Raw genomic sequence first — 18,628 nt, 5'->3', positions numbered from 1 at the left:
ATCACAGAACACCCTCACTGGCGTCGTCCTCGAATGTGTTCGCAGTACTTTCTGGCAGCTTTTCCAGATTAAATTTAGCTACTCGACAGCACGCCCCCGCAAGCTGTGACGATAATGAACACTGGAAGTCGTAAATTCGAGGTTTGAAAACCACCCCGCGCATAAACACGCCCGCGACCCACGACTATCAAAATACACGGACGGGCAACTGGGAGCTGGATCCACAGGATGTATTCGGTGATGTAGTGTAAACATGAGGTGAGGACAACGCGAACGAGTAATCCCGGGGCGACACTCGTTGAATGCTGCTGAGCTGGAAGTGGAAGAGTGCGGAAGTCAGTTGAACGGTTGAATCCCACCTCAATGCCCTCGCCTCCGCCAGCACCCAAGGCCGCCCAAGCACCTAACGTCGCGGAATTGGAAATGCTTGTGTGACTCTAGATGACCTTGAGATGAGCCTTGGAGGGACTTGGCGCACCTCGGAACACGATCTTGGAGGTGCACGGATCCCGGGATGGCGTGCTTCGGGACCTATAAACTGCGCTATCGGCCAATTTTATTCATGGAATGTGATGCCAGATATAGGGGTAAGGCTTGGACTAGTCAGTAACGCTGGGTGGGTTATGGTTAAGGGCTTCTTTGGATGCTGTGTGCTGTTCGGGGATGGCTAGTGGAGCATGCAATGCGCATAGTGGATACTGGATAGATTGTGTGACGAATTGAAGGAGGCGTGTGCTCGACGACGAAGGGTGGGGGAAGGGTGATGTGAATCTATGGGGAGACATGGATGCAATCAAATGCAAAGGAGCAAATATCGACAGTGCACTGCGCAGCGCGAACGGTACTAAAGAGCAAAGCGGATTCCATGGACATACATGCTCGAGAATCGTTCCTTATTCCACCGATACCGTGCTGCGTCTTGTCACTCGGCTGCTGAGCCAATGAGCACCTAAAAAGACAGAAAGAGCAGCTGAATCGCGGATGTCGCCGTACTACGGGAATGAAAAAATAGGATCGAAGCTTGTACGAAAGATTTAGGGATTAGATGGCGCGTCGACACAGCCTCGTCAAAGTCATTGGCTAGCCCGGAGAATGAGGGTGTGGAGTGAGAAGAGCAAATCACGGACGTCGTCGAATGGCAATGGGAAATGGGAAGTGGCGAAAGTCGGACTCGGAAAATAGCGAATTGTAATGCTTACACGTCCTTGGACCGTGTACAAATTCAATTATAGTAAGCATGTAATTTACAATGCAAGTCCAACGTGACCACTCCTCGCGATGCGTCAGTGGGACTCCATTGTCAATTGACACGCTCGACGGATGCCTATCAGTTGTTTAAGAGGAGAAGCATATGTAGGTACTAATATAAGCGAGAAAAGAATAGAATCAAGACACGAATCACGTCATGAACCATGATTATTATTAAATCGCAGCAGAACAGAAGAACAGAAGACCGTGCGTCGATCCGCAAAATCCCGCGAACGTTGAACATAACAGGAACAGGGTCAGGGTCAATGAATTATGACAGGGAAGCATGTCAGATTGAAAATATGTACGTAGTTTGTGTAGTACTATAATTTAGGTTATGTGAAGGATGCGGATGGTCATATGTAGCCAGACCCGGTTATTAGCTATATACATACACGACTCGGACAATATCCAGCGTCGTTAAGCGGGGTTGGGATGATGCAGATGACACTGGCATCGCATCTGGTGAAGTTGAACCAGCTCTCGACCACTTTCGAATCGCAAAGGAAATGGAATCACACAGGGTTCAGAGGGACAGTGCAGCGAAATACGACTCCAGAGGCCCTAATGGCGCGATAAATAGTCGACATAGCGCAGAGAGTACAGGTAGTCGTATGACGCGACATTCGCAATTAAACACCCCCTCCGAACCTTCCATTCAATTCTATTCCTATGAACGCGTGAGCACCTCGCCTCGAATGCGAATGTGAAAATGAAACGAAAATAATGGACACAAACACAGTCATCGGACCCTGTTGACCCTGGTTCAATGTGCAGAGAAATGAGTGATTTTTTTAGAATTTATTGTGAAGACCTAAAAAAACGAATGAATGAAAGCATGAATGAATGAATGCTCAATAGGTAGATGGACAGGTGCATCGTGACCACCCCAGAATCTCCAGTACATACACACGTACTTCCGATTTTGAAATATGTAGCTCTACTTTTGTGGCGCGCGAAAGTGGCGAAATAATACCGCGGCTCGGCTCGGATCTCGCTTGCTCTCCCCCAAGTCGCAATAGAAAGCTTGTTCAGTTGTTCAGTCGTTCAGGCGCTGGGAGATGTTCAATAATATCAAGCGTCGGGACTCGGGAGTCAGCTGCTCAGTCAGGTTAACTTGAGAATAAGAATAAGTTAGGAATAAGGGTCTGCGGAATGGAATTGGAAAATAGAATGAAATGCAGGAACATACCTATGTCCGATATATGAGAACACGAGAACACGAGAACGCGGGATCATTGCGGGTATGTAGGTCATAGAACATATCAAGCACATAGGCTCACATATGACTGTATGACATGGGATGATGCGTTGATCACGTTGGATGGCGTCTGAAATTGGAGTAAATACCATTGCTTATTTTCGTTCGGGAATATATCTAGGAATGTAGGCATTATATGGGATTATTCTATTCAGAAACCCCAGAAACCCCCAGAAACCCCTAGAAACCCCAGGGGTTTCTGAATAGTCCTCGAAGCAACATTCTAAACCCCTGCTTGAACATGTATGGGAGGTCTAAGGTCCGACCTAGCTTTTCTGGTCTGCCGTGTCGTGCCGTCGTCATTGCTTTTGAATCAGTAGTTGATCGTCTTCATGTAAATACATTCAATTGTTAAATTCCTCTACGCTAACGTTTCTAATGCAAGCCATAGTGCCAATGAAACTCACCAAACACATTCAGTGGACTTTCGAGTCGTTTAACGGTTATTTATTCGAGGGGATATCATATTTGATGTTTATGAACACCGAGGTAGGGCATCCAGAGTACTATAAGATACAAGAAAATTACTAGAGAGTATAGTAGTGGTGGTAGGTACAAAGAGCTACATTATACAGAGGTTTCTAGGCTTTTAACTTGTTAATTTACTGCTTTTTCCATTTTTGAGCGAAGTTGCACCTACGCACCCGAGTGGCCACTTGAAACGGCCCGCATGAGAATACAAGCTCCTACCTAATCCGCCGAAACGGCATTCTGAACATTCATCACACCTTCATCACAACATTCATAACGATTTTATGAATTTTGGGGGTTTCTATGGGGTTTCTAGGGTTTCTGGGGTTTCTGAATAGAATAATCCCATTATATGTAAGGAGATATGTATGCAGGTGAGGGGTGAGGGGGGCAGGAGGGGTTAGATGATTCCATTATAGAGTCATAGCGCGAAATTATCTCACAAAAACGCGAAGACGAAATTTAGGGTTCGGTTGTCGTTCCTGAAACGTAGGGTCAGGTGTTAAATATACGCATGAATGCTCAAAAGCAGACTAGGAACCCGAGGCGACGCGAACATTGTCGAAACAGTGATAAATTGAACATGAGCGAGAATACACAAAAATGACGAAAAGTAAATAGCTATTATTATCAAAAGCACGAAATGACGAAAAACTGCACCACATCAGTGGATTATACCGCGTGTCTATACGCGCTTTCAACACGTATCGTATTGCGTATGGTTTTTAGGGTGTATACTCATACCAGTATCGCGAAAGATCGCGAATAGCGAGTATGCATGGAGTAAGCATCGCGAATGCGTCGGGTCAAACCGAACGTCTGGTCAATGATAGTATGGCTTAACATCCCGAATGTAGAGTGGAGTAACAATTACCATGCTGAAAATGGCGAGTACGGCGAAAAATGGCGGAAAACCGCGAGCGTAACGTAACCGTTGCATACGCAAATAGCAAATAGCAAATAGCAAATAGCAAGTCCACATTCCATATATTCTAGTTCTATAGCTTCAAAGTTCGAGCTGAGTTCCGAAGCTCGGAAGCTCGTGGTTGGAGGCTGGAGGCTTGGGCTTGAGGTCTGTTACGCCAGGTTTGGTTCAGTCCCAAGAAGTCCCAGTCCCCAGTCCCCGTACCAATGTCACACCCGCAGACGCACCCACACCGGCAGACACAGACGCAGACGCAGACGCAGAGGGAGGGTTAGTCCCAGGCATACTCGCAGACCTAAATTCGCAGTCACAATGCGAACGTACTCGCAGGCTCAGCGCTCAGCCATAATATCGCGATTGCACGACGCAGGCTTAGTCCGAGTCTCATGGAGTCGAGGTCTCGTAGAGTCGCAATCGCATGCATAATTGCAGTTGCAGTCGCATGAATAGTTGCAGTTGCAGTTGCAGTTCCATAGAGTCGCAATCGCATAGAGTCACAGTTGCAATCGCCAGACACCAGTCCCAGATCGAATTAGCAATTTGTCAGACCCAATTTCGCACTCTCACTCGCACTCGCACTCGCACTCGCACTCGCACTCGCTGTCGAGTCGCATTCCCTAATCTCCAATCCCAATCACAATCACAATCTCAATGCCAATCCCAATCTCGCAGGCCCAGGCTGAATCACAAGATAAATCGCAGTCCTAGTCCTAGTCCTAGTCCTAGTCTAAGCCTTAATCTAAGCCTTAATCGCACTCGCCGCCGAGTGACAGTCCCAAATTTCCCAGCCGCAGGGCTCAGTCGCAAGAACAAGAATCCCAATCCCGCACGCCGAGTCCCAGTACCAGTCTCGATCGCACTCCCAGTCCCAGTCCCAGTCCCTGTCCCTGCGCACGCGAAGTCAACTCCTAGACCCACTCCCAGTCGATTCCCAGTCCCAGTCCCAGTCCCAGTTCCAAGCAAGACATACGGACATAACTAGACCACAAGGCACGCAGGCGCAGGACCAGAAATTAGGATTGTGGGTACCGGTGACGGAGACGGAGACGGAGACGGACTGCTTCCTGTTTCGCGGGTGTAAAAGGGGGAGGGGGAGGGGGGAGGGGGTGCTGGAATGTGACTCGGAAATGAGGGGGGACTGTGACGGTAGGTGTTGAGGATACTAATACTAGTATTTTGCAGTTCTGTGGTTCGGTAGTTCTGTGGTTCGGTAGTTCTGTAGTTCTGTGGTTGTGGTTCGGTAGTTCTGTGGTTGTGGTTCGATAGTTCTGTGGTTCTGTGGTTCTGTAAATCAGTGATGCAAAATCGATAGGAAGAAAGAGACAAGGAAACGAAAAAATAGGAAACACGAACATGGAAAACATGAAAAAAAGGGAAACACGCGAAATGGGAAACACACGAAATGGGAAACACACGAAAAATGGGGTATCACGAAAATGGGAAACACACGAAAAATGGGGTATCACGAAAATGGGAAACACGAAAACACGAAAAAGAAGCATACAAAAACGACAACCGCTGGAAAATGGGGCAGGAAAAACATAACCGCTGAAAAAAGCACCGCTGAAAAAAGGACCGATGGAAAGGACCGCAGAACAAAGCAAACCCAACCCAAACCACACGCAAAGTTAGCAAACCCAAACAACAAGCAAAAGAGAAACGTTAACACGTTACACACCGCACGAAAGGAGAACCACGAAAACGTAAATCCAAAATCTAAAATCCAAACCACACGAAGAAATCAAAATCAAAAGGGGGTTGCGTTGGGTTAGGTTGGGTTACACAACACACCAAAGAAAAATACGAAAACCAAAACAAAAAAAACCAAAAAAGAAAGGGGGTTGGACAGGGTTGAACGCACGCACATATTGCCTATTGCCCACAAGCCAAGAAACGGAACATAACATAACATAACATAACCCCCTGGACCAGGACTGGAAGCAAAGCGGCGATATTAAAATCGGACCATCCATCTCTCTCTCTCCTCTCCACTCCACTCCTCTCCTCTCCACTCCTCTCCTATCCTCCTGGAGTCTTGGTCCCGCTTCTGCTTCGCCCGCTTCTGCTTCTGCCCAACCGAACAGCAGCCCACCATCCCAGCTCACACAACACCGCAGTCCACCCCGAACTCGTTGCACCAACTCGCTGCACCAGCGCGAACACTGAATAAAATAAAAAGTCTCAGCCTCCCCACCGCGTCACGTTGCGTTGCGTTGCGTTGCGTTGCGTTGCGTTGTGTCTCGATCGGCTTGGACAATTCTTTTTCTTGGGTTCTAGGTTCTAGCACGCAAGAACGACGAATCGCGAATCGCGTTGCGTAGTGAATAGGCGCGAGGAACGGGGGAACGTGTCGGTGTTCTTTTTCCTTCCTTCCACTGTCCACTGTCCACTGTCCACTGTCCACTGTCCACTGTCCGCTGTCCACATCCAGCACACCGCACCGCGAGCACGACCGCACCGCACCGCACCGCACCGCGACAGCGATATAGTGGTATCTGAATCACGAGACGCACTGAACGAGACATCGACGATCGACGATCGACGACTCTGCTAGTTATCGCCACATCGCCACATCGCCACATCGCCACCACAAGCACCGTCAGCGCCGGCGTGTCGGTATACTTGAACGCGAGCTCGAGCGCGAGGTGATTCGAGCTCACCTTGGACGTTAGACGTTAGACGTTGCGCGTTGCGCGGTCCGTACTTCGGCACATCCACGAGCGCCACCGACGACACCAGCACCGCTGACTTCAAACAACAACCACCACCACAACACAACACAACACACCTACAACCCCCACAAAACCACCACGAAACCCCCTCAAAACCACCCAACACATCCACAACGCAACCATAAACCACCTCAAAACCACAACATAAATCAGCAACGCAAAATGTCAACAACAATCGCATCCTCGCCCGTCCCTGCTCCCCTCCCTTCTCCCGTCCCTCCCCCCTCCGTCCCCACCTCCGTCCCTTCCTCTATCCCCTCCCCCTCTCCCACCCAACCACCCGTCGCAGCACAACAGCAACAGCACGCGCGCCGCCCATCCTCCCCCTCTCCATCCAGCCGCGTTGCATCGTTAGGCAGCAAAATTTCCGCGTTGGGTGCGCGGCTTGGGAGGACGTTGAGTCTTAGCGGCGGTGGATCTTCCGCTGTGGGGGGTGGGGAGGAGGGTAAGGAGGGTAAAGAGCGCGGGAGGGGGCGCGCGAATGGGAATGGGAATGGGGCGAATGGACACGGGCAAGGGGGGGTTGGGCACGGGGATGGGGAGGATGGGGATGGAGAGGAAGGAGAAGAAGGAGATGAACTAGGAGACCGCGTGGATTCTGTTGTGCGCGTTTTGTATCGCGGTGAGTGGTCTTTGTGCTTTTGTTCGTTTGTTCGTTTGTTCGTTTTTTTCTTTTTTCTTTTTTCTTTTTTTGGAGGGGGGGGATGCGTCGGGCGTCGGGTCGAGTCAGTGCCAGTCCTGTCGCATGTCGCATCGTTCACGCCGGATCTGCAGCTGTGCTTGTACCTGCAGCACAATCCATCGGTGCTGTTCTCGCAGGCGCGGACGTGGACATAGAGGCGGAGTGCTTTTCTGGCATACTAGCGCAGGAGAAGGTGGTGGTGGTAGTTCAGAATCAAGGGGTACGTGATACGCCAGGACAGGGCAGGGCGGGAGATAAGAGATAAGCACACGCTATCTATCATAGATAGATACGCTATCTATCATAGATAGATACGCTATCTCTCTCTTTATCTCTCTCTCGTTATCTTTATCTTTTCTTTATCTTCTCTTTATCTTTGTGATGTTTTGTTTTTGTTTATCTTTGGGTGTGCTTATCGTTCTCTTGCTTTGTGTTGCTGGGCTTACTGGGGTTTGGGGCTTACTGTGGTTTTGGGCTTGCTGGGGTGGTGCGGTGTGCGGTGCGCCCTGATGTGACACTGACGCAGGCAGGCGCAGGAACGGGATGGGCGGGAGGCTCGTCCTCCCCGATCCTCGTCCTCCGCTCCGACCATACGCGTACAGTCCAGTCCAGTCCTGCGATACTAGCTCCGCGTTTCGCGTTTTCGTTTTTTTTTTTTTTTGTGTGCGTTGTGTTCTTTTCCTATTCCTATTCCTATCCTATTCCATTCGCATTCCTATTCCTATTCTTTTCCTATTCGCATTCGCATTCCTATCCTATTCCCATTCCATTCCACCCATTCCACCCCGATTCCGATTCCGATGGGTTATGCATAAATCCCAAGCGCCCTGTCCCAAGCGCAGCACACCGCACCGCATTGGCATATGTTGCGTCATGCGCACGACACGGGTGTCTATGTTTCCGTCTCTCCATGGATGGATGGATCATGGATGGATGACATGGACACGTCTAGATCCGAGACAAGGTGCATTAGCCGGACTGGTCTGGATCCAGTATTCCTTCATACATGACACCTTCTCATGTCACTGCCGACAAGAGAAGAGAAGAGGAAAAAAAGAAAAAGACAAGAATAGCAAATGTGATGTGATGTGCCTGGTCTGCGCCGAGTTTGGAGCGGCGATGATCGATGATCGTCATCTGCCCTTTCCTTTTTCTTTTGCTTTTGCTTGTCATTTTCGCGCCCTGACTTGATTTGAGGACCTGACCTGACCTGACCTGACCTGGCGCCCCTGACATTTATAACAACCCCTTCTTTTCTTCCTTTCTCCGTTTTCCATTTTCCTTTCTTCCGTTTTCTGTTTTCTGTTTGTTTTCCGCGACATTCTATATCTCCCTCCAACGATAACGAAAAGAAAAGAAGAGAAGAGAAACGGTAGCTGATTCGCAATATGACAGACGCTGCTGCTGCTGAACGCTCGACATCGCGCGGCCGTGAGACTTTTGTGCGTACTGTCTCTCTCTTCTGCTTCTGCTTATCTGATGTGTTTCTTTGCCGCTACCTCCATTCACCTCCTCACAACCCTCCACTCGCTCACCGCCACACTAACCACCTCCACCCCCAACCCCTCCATTCTCCACCACCACCCCTCCACACCACCACCACCTCCACCACCCCTCAACCCTCCACCACCACCGCCAACAACAACAGTCCACCGGCCGCGGCGGCATCGGCAACATCCGCCAAGCCTCCGCCTCGCGCGACGCCCGTCCCACCACGGGCCCCGACGATTTCTCCGTGACGCGCGGGAGGGAGCCTGCGCCTGTGTATGGTGCTGCTGCGGGTGGGGGCGGGGGTGCTCAGGTGGGTTTGTCCTTTCATGTCCTGCGAATTTATGATGGTGTATGACGTGTAGCTGACATCACCCCTTTCCCCTTTCCCTTTCCCTTTCCCCTTTCCCCTTTCCCCTCCCTCTTCCCCTTCTCTCCTCGAACTTGAACTTGAACTCGAACTCGAACTTGAATTCGAACGCGAACGCGAACTCGAACGCGAAACAGGTATTCTCAACAGGCCGAGGCGGCGCAGGCAACCTCCGCTCGCCATCCCGCACCCCGCGCGATATCCGCGAGGCGGCACAGGCTGAAGCGGCGGAGCAGGAGGTCATTAGGGAGTATGTGGCTAGTCAGGAGTTTGCTGTTGTATGTCGTTCTTCGTTCTTCGTTTTTTGGGTTTTTTTTTTGTTTTTTGTTTTTTTTTTTTGGTTTTTTTTTTTTGGTTTGCTTTCGCTTTCGCTTTCGCTTTGTTGTTCCGTTCCACTTTCCTCATCGGACATGTCGCATGTCGCATGTCGCATGTCGCATGTCGCACGGCGTATTATCCCACTTCCCATATCCCATATCCCATATCCCATATCCCATATCCCATATCTCACTCCTCCTTTCGCATCTACTTTCGCATCTACTTTCGCATCTACTCCGAATACGGTGCATATACTAACCCACCTCTTGCGATCCAGAAATCATCAGGAAGAGGCGGAATAGGCAACATCAACCGATCCCGCTCGCGCGGCCCGCACTCTGCGCTCGATATCGATCTCGATGCGGCGCCGTCGCATTCGCATTCGCATTCGCATTCGCATTCGCCGACGAGGCCTTTGAGTGGTAGGTGTCTACGTCTACGTCTAAAATCTTTCTTCTTCTCTTTCTCTTTCTCTTTTCACTCCTGCATCCCATCTCCCATCTCCCATCTCCCATCTCTCATCTTTCATTGGATTGGATTGGATTGGATTGGATTGGATTGGATTGGATTGGATTGGAGTAGCGCCGTGCAGGCTTTTCCGAGATGATAATGCTAACACTACTTGGCGTATAGGTGCTGCACCTACTACAGGACCAGGCAAATTCTCCACGGGAAGAGGCGGCGCGGGGAACATTTTGAATGAACATGCGCATGCACATGCACATGTGAGCGCGGAAGTGGCGGATGAGGAGGAGCGGAGGAGGGCGCTTGCTAGTGTTCATGCTAGTGCTAATAATGGGGGTGGGGGTGTTTAGTGAGTGTTTTTGTTTTTGTTATACTCTTTTTTTTTTTTTTTTTTTTTTTTGGGGGGGGGGGGGGGGGGGCTTTTGGGGGTTTTGCGCTTTTTTCGCTTTGTTCGCTTTTATTGTAGTTGTATTTGGTGTTGGTGTTGGTGTTGGTGTTGGTGTTGGTGTTGGTGTTTGGGGTGTGCGTTGGGAGTGGCATTGGGCGTTGCGCGCAGTGTCTGTATGCGCAGTGCCGTTGTCCTTGCGTGTCGGGCTGGCGTTGGGCGTTGGGTGTCTCTGCCTTGGGGAGCTCCCATCCTCTCTCATCTCCTCTCCTCTCCCGTTCTCTCTTCTGTCTTGTGTCTTCTGTCTTGTGTCTTGTGTCTTGTGTCTTTTGTGTATTTTGTGTATATTGCGTCTTTCGCGTCGTCTTCTCTTCTCTTTCCTCCTCCCTCCTCCCTCCCTCCTCCTTCCTTCCTCCCTCATTCCTCATTCCTCATTCGAACAAACAAAACATACTAACCACCCCCTCCCCCTTCCTCCCTCCCTCATCTAATCAAAACCTACACCCACACCTAAACAGCCACTCAACAGGCCGCGGAGGCAACGCGAACTATACAACTGCACACGAGCCACCCGTCGAGCGGCCTGCGCATGGACATGGACACGGGCATGGGCATGGGGAAGGGGAGGTGTATCAGAGTACGGGGCGGGGAGGGGCGGGGAATATTGTTAGGGGTGAGTGAGTGGGGGGGAGGGGGAGGGAGGGGGTTATGAGTAGGGGGGGGATGAAGGAGGAAGGAAGGAGGAAGGATGAAGGAGGAAGGAAGAAGAATGAATAAGGAACAAGAAATGAATGAAATGTATATGTGTATCTCTCTGATTTTCTTTGATTTTTTGAATATTTGAACTTTTAACTTTTAACTTTTAACTTTTAACTTTTTACGACGATGACGATGACGATGACGATGACGAAGAAGAGGATCTTTATGCCTATTTCTATCTCTATCTCTACTTTACACATTTTTACTTTACGTTACGCTTATATGGCGTTTTGAATATCTCATCTCATTTCTATCTCTACGTCTGTGACTGTCTACGAATCCGATTCGAGTGTGCTGTGCTTTTTGAACTTTGAATTTTGAACTTTTGAGTTTGAAGCTTGAATCTAGGCCTCTCAAGGCTCCCCAAGTCTCTCCAAGACTACTCTCAAGGTCACCTAGAGCCACACAAGCCTTTCCGATGTCACAACGTTGGATGCTTTGGCGGGCTTGGGGCACTGGGCGGGGTTCAACTGCCTGCCACTCTTCGAGTTCAATCGCATTGACTAGTCAGCTTCGCATTGTCCTCACCTCGCCCTGACCCGACTCACACTGTACACATAGTGAATCCCTACTTGCTCGATTACGCGTGAAGTTACAGTAACGACGGATCGGCCCGCTGTGCGGGTCTGGTGCTCCAAATATCGACTCTTGTCAATGAATTAAATGTCAAATCTCGAGCTTCCAACCCCTTCGTGGGTCGCGGGGCCGTCACACACGTCTACATGGCGGTGAACCAGATAAACTGCCGGACGATACCACATCTCCTTCTTCCGGTGCTGTGAAAGTGGACGGCCCTAATTACAGCGGATGTGAGCTGCGACAGCGTCCAGTTGCATATTCTGCGATATTTGTGATGGTATTTCTTGTGCGCCTGTGGATGCTGAATCCTGCCTATTTCCTCCGCAAAATTCGTCGGATGGCTCTCTATTTTTCGTCTTTCATACCCCTGCTTCTCGCTTTCGATCTGCGCACGCTTTGCCCGATGTCTTTTCAGTTTCAGTATTGAACTGTCCTGTCTCGTCGCAAAACCACACCTTTGCTTCGTTTGCTCTGCGGGTCTTCCGCGTCTCTATTTCTTATTTGATATCTTCTGCAGTCACTGACGGAAAACTGCGCTGAGATTATATGGAAATCAACCCGGTCCGGCGGTTACCTGGAAATCTGGACCAAAACTTCATTTCTCGTATTCAATGGTAGTTTATGAGGAGCGTTAACAAAATGTCAATGGGCCATAATGCTTCACATCTGAGTCGGGACACTGCTCACTGCGATGGGAAACAGTTCCTTCGCTCGCGGGGAGAAAGTCAACTGCGCTGATGCTATTTTCGATCTGATTCTCTGAATCATCCATGGAATGTGGAATTTGGAAATAAATACACACGCTTTAAATTGATATGCTTTGATTAACCTGGTGCTTCTCGAGACTCGAGACTCGAGACTGCGCAGGCATTTCCACTGTCCAGCCACTAGTATATTTCTGGGATACCACTGAATCTCATCGAACGTCGGTGTAAATTTGGAGTCGATGGCTCGACTCTCGACTCTCGGGGCTCGAGGACTCGAGGACTCGAGGACCCAATGCGCATGCCCAGCCAGACCTAGACCCAGACCCAGATATATTGAAACGTCTATTTTTTGAACGTGGATTCCTAATCTTAGGATAGATTTATGAAGTAGCTCATCCGTGATTAACATGCAGAGCATCTCGTGGGTATTTATTTGTACATCATGTTATAGAGACTTGTTGAATTTGTAATTCGTAAATGACGATTCGAAGGTATATCACAAAGATTGTGTTACCGACAAAACGAGATTGCGAACAGCAATGCATCCCAACACGGTGTCTCCCACTCTCGACCGTTACGAGTTGATTATTCACGTCTCAAAAGTTCACGGTTCAAGTGACAAGAATGGTATTAATTCATTATCATCATCGGTAACACATTTAAGTAACTAAGACTCAGAGGTGCCAAAAAGTTGCTTACTTGTCAAGATTAATAGCGAATATCTACGATAGGAGACCACAGGAAGGCATTATTAGCATAGAGTAAAACAAGGTAAATATGAGCCTCACCACGTTGTCAATACCGAGCTCGGAGCGACCAACAAAGAACAAATGAATTTGTTTTTGTGCGATTGGTCAGTCACATCTATCGGATTTATTTCGATTCAAGAAGCGACCTAAGCCAAGGAGCCACGACAAGGCTGCACACGGATATCTCCCAACACCGAAGCCACCCTCTCCTCGGAAAAAAAAATCCCTCTTGAACCGCGCTTCGAAAGGAGCACGGATCGAAGAGGTTGTGATCGCCGTTATCCAGCGATGAGTGGGTCTCCGTAAGAGACCCCATTGTCATTCTCTTGCGCGAACAACAGTGCCGGTCTACGATCGCGCTTTGCAGCGCGAGAGGCCTGGCCAGTACCGCTCGAGCTCCCTTGCCAGTCAAGTCCTGCCCTACCCGGCAGGCTTGACTGGGGAGCGGTAGAATGGGGTAGGGGCGATTTTGGGAATGGGGGGCAATGGATGGGTAGTATATTTTTGGGGGGAGGGGGGGAGGGGACTCGATGTTGTACACCGGCTTCTCGTTAGAGAAGGGTTCAATCATCGATGATGTGGGGATATATTGTGTATTTTTTTTTTTCTGTTGGTTGCGAGTCAGTATGCGATGCGTCGAATGATATCTGAAGTTCACCTACTTTGGTATTCTAGCTCGTCGTTCGAGCATAGTAGATAGTTATCTGAATGGAAGTGTTATCGATTAGCGCTGTAGAGGACAACAGAAAGGAGGGATACTCACTAGAGCTTAACGGGCCGGCTGTTATTTCTACTGCAGCCGGCCAAAGTAGTCGATGACCCCTTTGACGGTGAAGGGGACATCTATATCTCATCGTAGTCGAGTATTTGAGGCACACAGTAAAAAGAATCTGTAAACCGATGGTAGGTCAGATCAAATTTCGGGCACATTGATGAAGATTGAAACACACCTTGACGCACGCATAATGTCTTCATTTGATAATGGTGGAACCTAGCGATGTGGCGGCATACAGTGAGTATAGCTGTGTGTACGATAGAAATCAAGGACTTACATCTTGAGGCACACGGTTAGCCATAGAATTCATTGATGTCTGAACACGATGCGGAAGAAAGTTAGCCACGAAAAGCCATCGATAACAAGAAGTACTCACTTGCTGCTTAGTGGACCGGCGGGCAGTTGTGCCGCGCCGAAAAAAGTGGTCGTAGATACCGTCGACCTCGTCTACGGCATAGAACCGTCGATCGAGCTTTGCCATCGAGCATACACACTCGATGGCAGTGCCTCACGTCGCCGAAGCGACGGAGGCCTTTATCGACACCGCGCTGCCGTTTGGCTGCGCGATGCCGATAGTACGATCGTTTGGTGAGCGATCGTAGAGGCCTGTATAAGAGGAGAATATGTTAATACCGATGCCACAACGAGTGGCACAACGACGCACCTCTGTTTGCGGCCTGCTGCCATGTCGGTGATGATTGAATCAGCGTCCTCTGAGGACGCGATGCAGTCTTCATCGCATAGCAGTCTTTGGGGGTTTGTGAAGGGAATGAACGCCAGCTGGACTGGGATTTATACCTGTGGCATGTGCTAGTTTTTCCCAAGTTGTTCCAAGGTGCCACTCGACTTGTGTGTGTAGATGAGTAAGAACGGCACATCCGGCACCCGTTTATTCACGATCGTGACATCATGGCATCATGGACTTCAACTGATTTCCACATCTGGATTTGAAGCTGGACGTATTCAGGAACATTTTCCAGAGGACGTGTGCGCCCGAGGCTTCTGCGGATCGATAACAATCAGCGACAGGTTGATAAAAGGCGATCCGTTTGTTATTGGTTTCTATGGTGCGTCCAGCTTGAAGGTGAAGGAAAGAGGGGGTCCCCGATCATATGCTGAGGATTTGGGTGCAAAAATGTGGTGTATATTTTTGTCGCCGAATCTCTCTTGCGAGGGGACAACCCAACCGACACGTGAAGTCTCGGCGGGGTGTGTGCCCAGGCTCAAGCCGGAACAGGCGAGTATAACTATGGGAATAGAAGTAGATACGAGCATGAATAAATCAGAAAGGAGAAACCAAGGAAATGAAGGCAGAATTGGGAAGTGGTAAGGGTGGGGATGCAAAAAGAGCCTTAGGCAAGGCCTAACGAGCTATGTGAGTATGAAGAGAGATGTCTACAAGATCTAAACAAACCTAACGAGCTATGTGAGTATGAAGAGAGATGAGAAAAGGGAAGGATCAGAAAACGAGTGACTATATACGAGAGCATGAACAAAGGCCTTTGAGAGAACGCGACTTGCTGACATCTAATCTAATCAGCGCGTCATAGACGCGCGCGACAGCTTTCCTCTCATAGACCCTGATCAAATTTATTTGATCTCCCTATCTATGGTGCGTCCAGCTTGAAGGTGAAGGAAAGAGGGGGTCCCCGATCATATGCTGAGGATTTGGGTGCAAAAATGTGGTGTATATTTTTGTCGCCGAATCTCTCTTGCGAGGGGACAACCCAACCGACACGTGAAGTCTCGGCGGGGTGTGTGCCCAGGCTCAAGCCACCGGTATTGCCCAGGGAAGAGCCAGCGGGTCGGGAGCTGGGAGAGGTGCAAGGGCCAAGTGAAGGCGAGATGAGAGGTGGAGGGTACGGTCTGGAGGTGTGTCAATATACAGCTTGTAGCAGTCGCTCCGCCATCGCCCAAGCAATTGAATCTCGAAATCCGAGTAGCCTGCGCAAGCTGCAGAGGTAGCGGCTCCGCGTCTGAAGCTATGACCCGAATATTTCGATTCGTCAACTCCTATAGCAGCGAGCCGGCGCTTAAGGATTGAGATAAACGCTTGACGTGATAACGGAGCACCAAGCGCGTCAGAAAACAGCGGGGCGGTGGGTTCGCGTGGGTCCATCAAGAAAAGCGACTGCATGGCTGCCACAGGGCACGTCAATGTCCCTTTAGGTGCCCGTGCAATGAGGATTGTGACACCAGAGCGAAATGGATCCGTCTTGGATGCTGGGAGAGTAAGGCGTATATGGGTAGGGTCTGCTATGGATGGAATAAATTCTATAGAGGATCGTGATAAATGAATAACAGGGTTGAATTTGGTTTTGTTGGGCACCGTGAATTCCCCGCAGCGCAGAAACCCAGCCCACGCTAATTTCGTAGCGGCGTCAAAATTGAGATTATCTAAAATAGACAGGTTGCCAGAAACTGAAGTGAGGCGCTGAAGGATGTCAAGGGTTATGGGAAGCTTAGGTGCGCGGTGATCACCATAAACTAGTTTGATGCCTCTGAACACGCGCTGGGTTGTTGGGGAAGTGATGCTCTCGGGTGACAGCCCAGCGTCGACATGGAGGGAACGAAGACCGGACAAGTAGGATTTAATGGTTGTGTATTTGAGGCCTCTATCTGCGAGCGAGGCCATCCATTCAGCGACTGCGATTGGGTTAGCTGGGAGGAAGACTCCGGGCTGTGCTTGATATTTTGGGTTGAGGGTAATGAAGTCAAGGAAGCTCTTCTGGCCTGAAGAGTAGGTTTTTCGAGTACTGGCTGCAAGACCGTGCCAGAGGTAGAACGCGGCTCTACGAGAGAACTCAGAGTGCGTTTTATACCAATAATCCGGGACTTCGTTAATGAGGAGTTTCTTTCTAGTGTCGGCCGGAGTTGGAACATTCGGCTGTACTGAAAACGAGAAGCGGCGTCAGCAATTGCGTTCTGCTCAGTGGGAATCCATACGCAAGAAAAAGAAAAGTTGAGATGCGCTGCCATCATGAAGATCATCCGAACAATTGACATGGACACAGCTGAGCGGCCGGTACCAGAAGACAGCCACCCTACGACGGCTTCGTTATCCACACGGAAAACAACATGGCAGCCAAACCAGAGATCACCCCAGCGCAACATAGCCTGCAGAACCGCGAGCGCTTCTTTATACTGAATATCTCGAGGACGTATGCGCCGAGGGCAGCGAGCAGAGAACCATTTGTCGCCAAAGTGACCTCCCATGCCCTTGGAACCACTAGCGTCTGTAAAGACTTCGACTTTGGGCTTCGATGGGGACAGAAGACGGATACCATTCCATGGTAAGCAATAAACCGCCCACCAGCGGATATCAGCTCGCGCTCCTCTTGGGACGTGTCGGCGCTGGAAGGGCGTGGAGAACTTCATTGAAAAATCAATGATTCGACGGATAAATGTACGAGAGTAAGGGATAACCTGCGATGCAAATTGCAGGTACCCTACTAGCTCTTGCACCTCCCGTAACGATGCCAACTTCTTGCCATCCCACGTAGCAAGCAACTTGCGAAGGAAAACAATTTTGTCGTGAGGAAGCCGGGCTTCCATCCTGACGGAATCGAGTTCAATGCCAAGGAACTCGATAGACGTAGACGGCCAGACCGTTTTAGCACCTTGAAACTCCAGCCCAAGGCAACGACCGAGGCCCATAACCCACTCCACAGCATGAGTGCACAAAGACTCAGGAAGCAAGGTGCCAAAATTGAGGAAAAAGTCGTCCAAATAGTGACGCAAGGCAGCGGGAATATGGCGTTGGATAATCCAATGAAGCGCCTCCGCAAAGAGATTGAATATGTAGGGTGCAGAGCGTAAACCAAAGGTCAGCACGGTGCAGTAATAGAATAAGCCCCTCCAGGAGAAACCCAAGTGGTGCCAATCGTCTGGACGTATGGGAACATGGCGAAAGGCATCTTTCAAATCAAGCTTTGCCATTAGAGAACCTGGTCCTGAAAGAACCAAGTCCTCAACCGCCCGCTCAAACATGTCATAATGAATGTGAGCCTCGGAGTCAGCAATGCCGTCATTGATTGACTTGCCCGGCGGAAAAGATAAATGGTTGATCAACCGGCGCTTAGTAGGGTCATGTTTCCGTGAGACTGCGCCTAAGGGAGAGCAAAAGAAGTTTGGCAGCGGAGGTTCAGCGAACGGTCCACAAATCTGAGAATTTGAGACAAGCTTGCTGACAGCAGTGTCCATAAAGGAGAGATCCTCAAATGCGGATCGGAGATTGCTGCAAGAGTGTGCAGCATCGGGACCCACAAAGCCAATATTTGCCCCATGCTCAATAATGTTAAGCAGGGATGAGACAAATTCACGGTCAGGGTAATCACGGAGGAAATAAGACCAGGACTGGGACACGAGTGGGGTAGAGACTCTTTGTGAAGAAAGAGAAGCATTAAAATTATTAAACGAATTACAGCGGGGGTCTGTGTTAGGACGAAGAGGTGGAAGGTGGTGAGAAGGTGGAAACAAATTAGAGTGGGGGATGGAGAAAGTAGAATCAAAGGGATTAATAAATTCAGCATGAGGATGGTGTTTGAAAGTAGAATGAGTAACAACATCATTAACCAAAGGGGGGCATGAAGAAATAAAAGAAGTTGAACACAAATTGAGAAGCAAATGGTTATTGGAGCGAGCGGGTACAAAGTTTTTTGAAAAAGAGGAAAGCAAAGAAGAAAGAGAATTTGTGCTCGCCCCAGCGAGTCCC

The 18,628-nt window shown here is 49.5% G+C and overlaps 2 protein-coding genes across 2 annotated transcripts; both read left to right on the top strand.

Annotated features, from left to right (window-relative positions):
* Positions 1-6,799: 6,799 nt before the first annotated feature.
* JR316_0010329 (uncharacterized protein) lies at positions 6,800-7,474 on the top strand (the record flags this gene model as incomplete). The annotated part of the gene is made up of 2 exons (XM_047895997.1): positions 6,800-7,259; positions 7,335-7,474. 2 exons carry the CDS (start codon positions 6,800-6,802, stop codon positions 7,472-7,474), a joined length of 600 nt encoding a protein of 199 aa, XP_047745716.1.
* A 1,233-nt stretch (positions 7,475-8,707) lies between these two features.
* JR316_0010328 (uncharacterized protein) lies at positions 8,708-10,310 on the top strand (the record flags this gene model as incomplete). Its single annotated transcript, XM_047895996.1, has 5 exons — positions 8,708-8,761; positions 8,968-9,120; positions 9,315-9,455; positions 9,773-9,917; positions 10,129-10,310. 5 exons carry the CDS (start codon positions 8,708-8,710, stop codon positions 10,308-10,310), a joined length of 675 nt encoding a protein of 224 aa, XP_047745715.1.
* Between the last annotated feature and the right edge of the window lie 8,318 nt (positions 10,311-18,628).

This window comes from Psilocybe cubensis, chromosome 9 (assembly GCF_017499595.1).
Source record: "Psilocybe cubensis strain MGC-MH-2018 chromosome 9, whole genome shotgun sequence".
NCBI classification, from domain to species: domain Eukaryota; kingdom Fungi; phylum Basidiomycota; class Agaricomycetes; order Agaricales; family Agrocybaceae; genus Psilocybe; species Psilocybe cubensis.
Note: the sequence above shows the minus strand (reverse complement) of the source record. Positions and strands in the feature narration are given on the sequence as shown.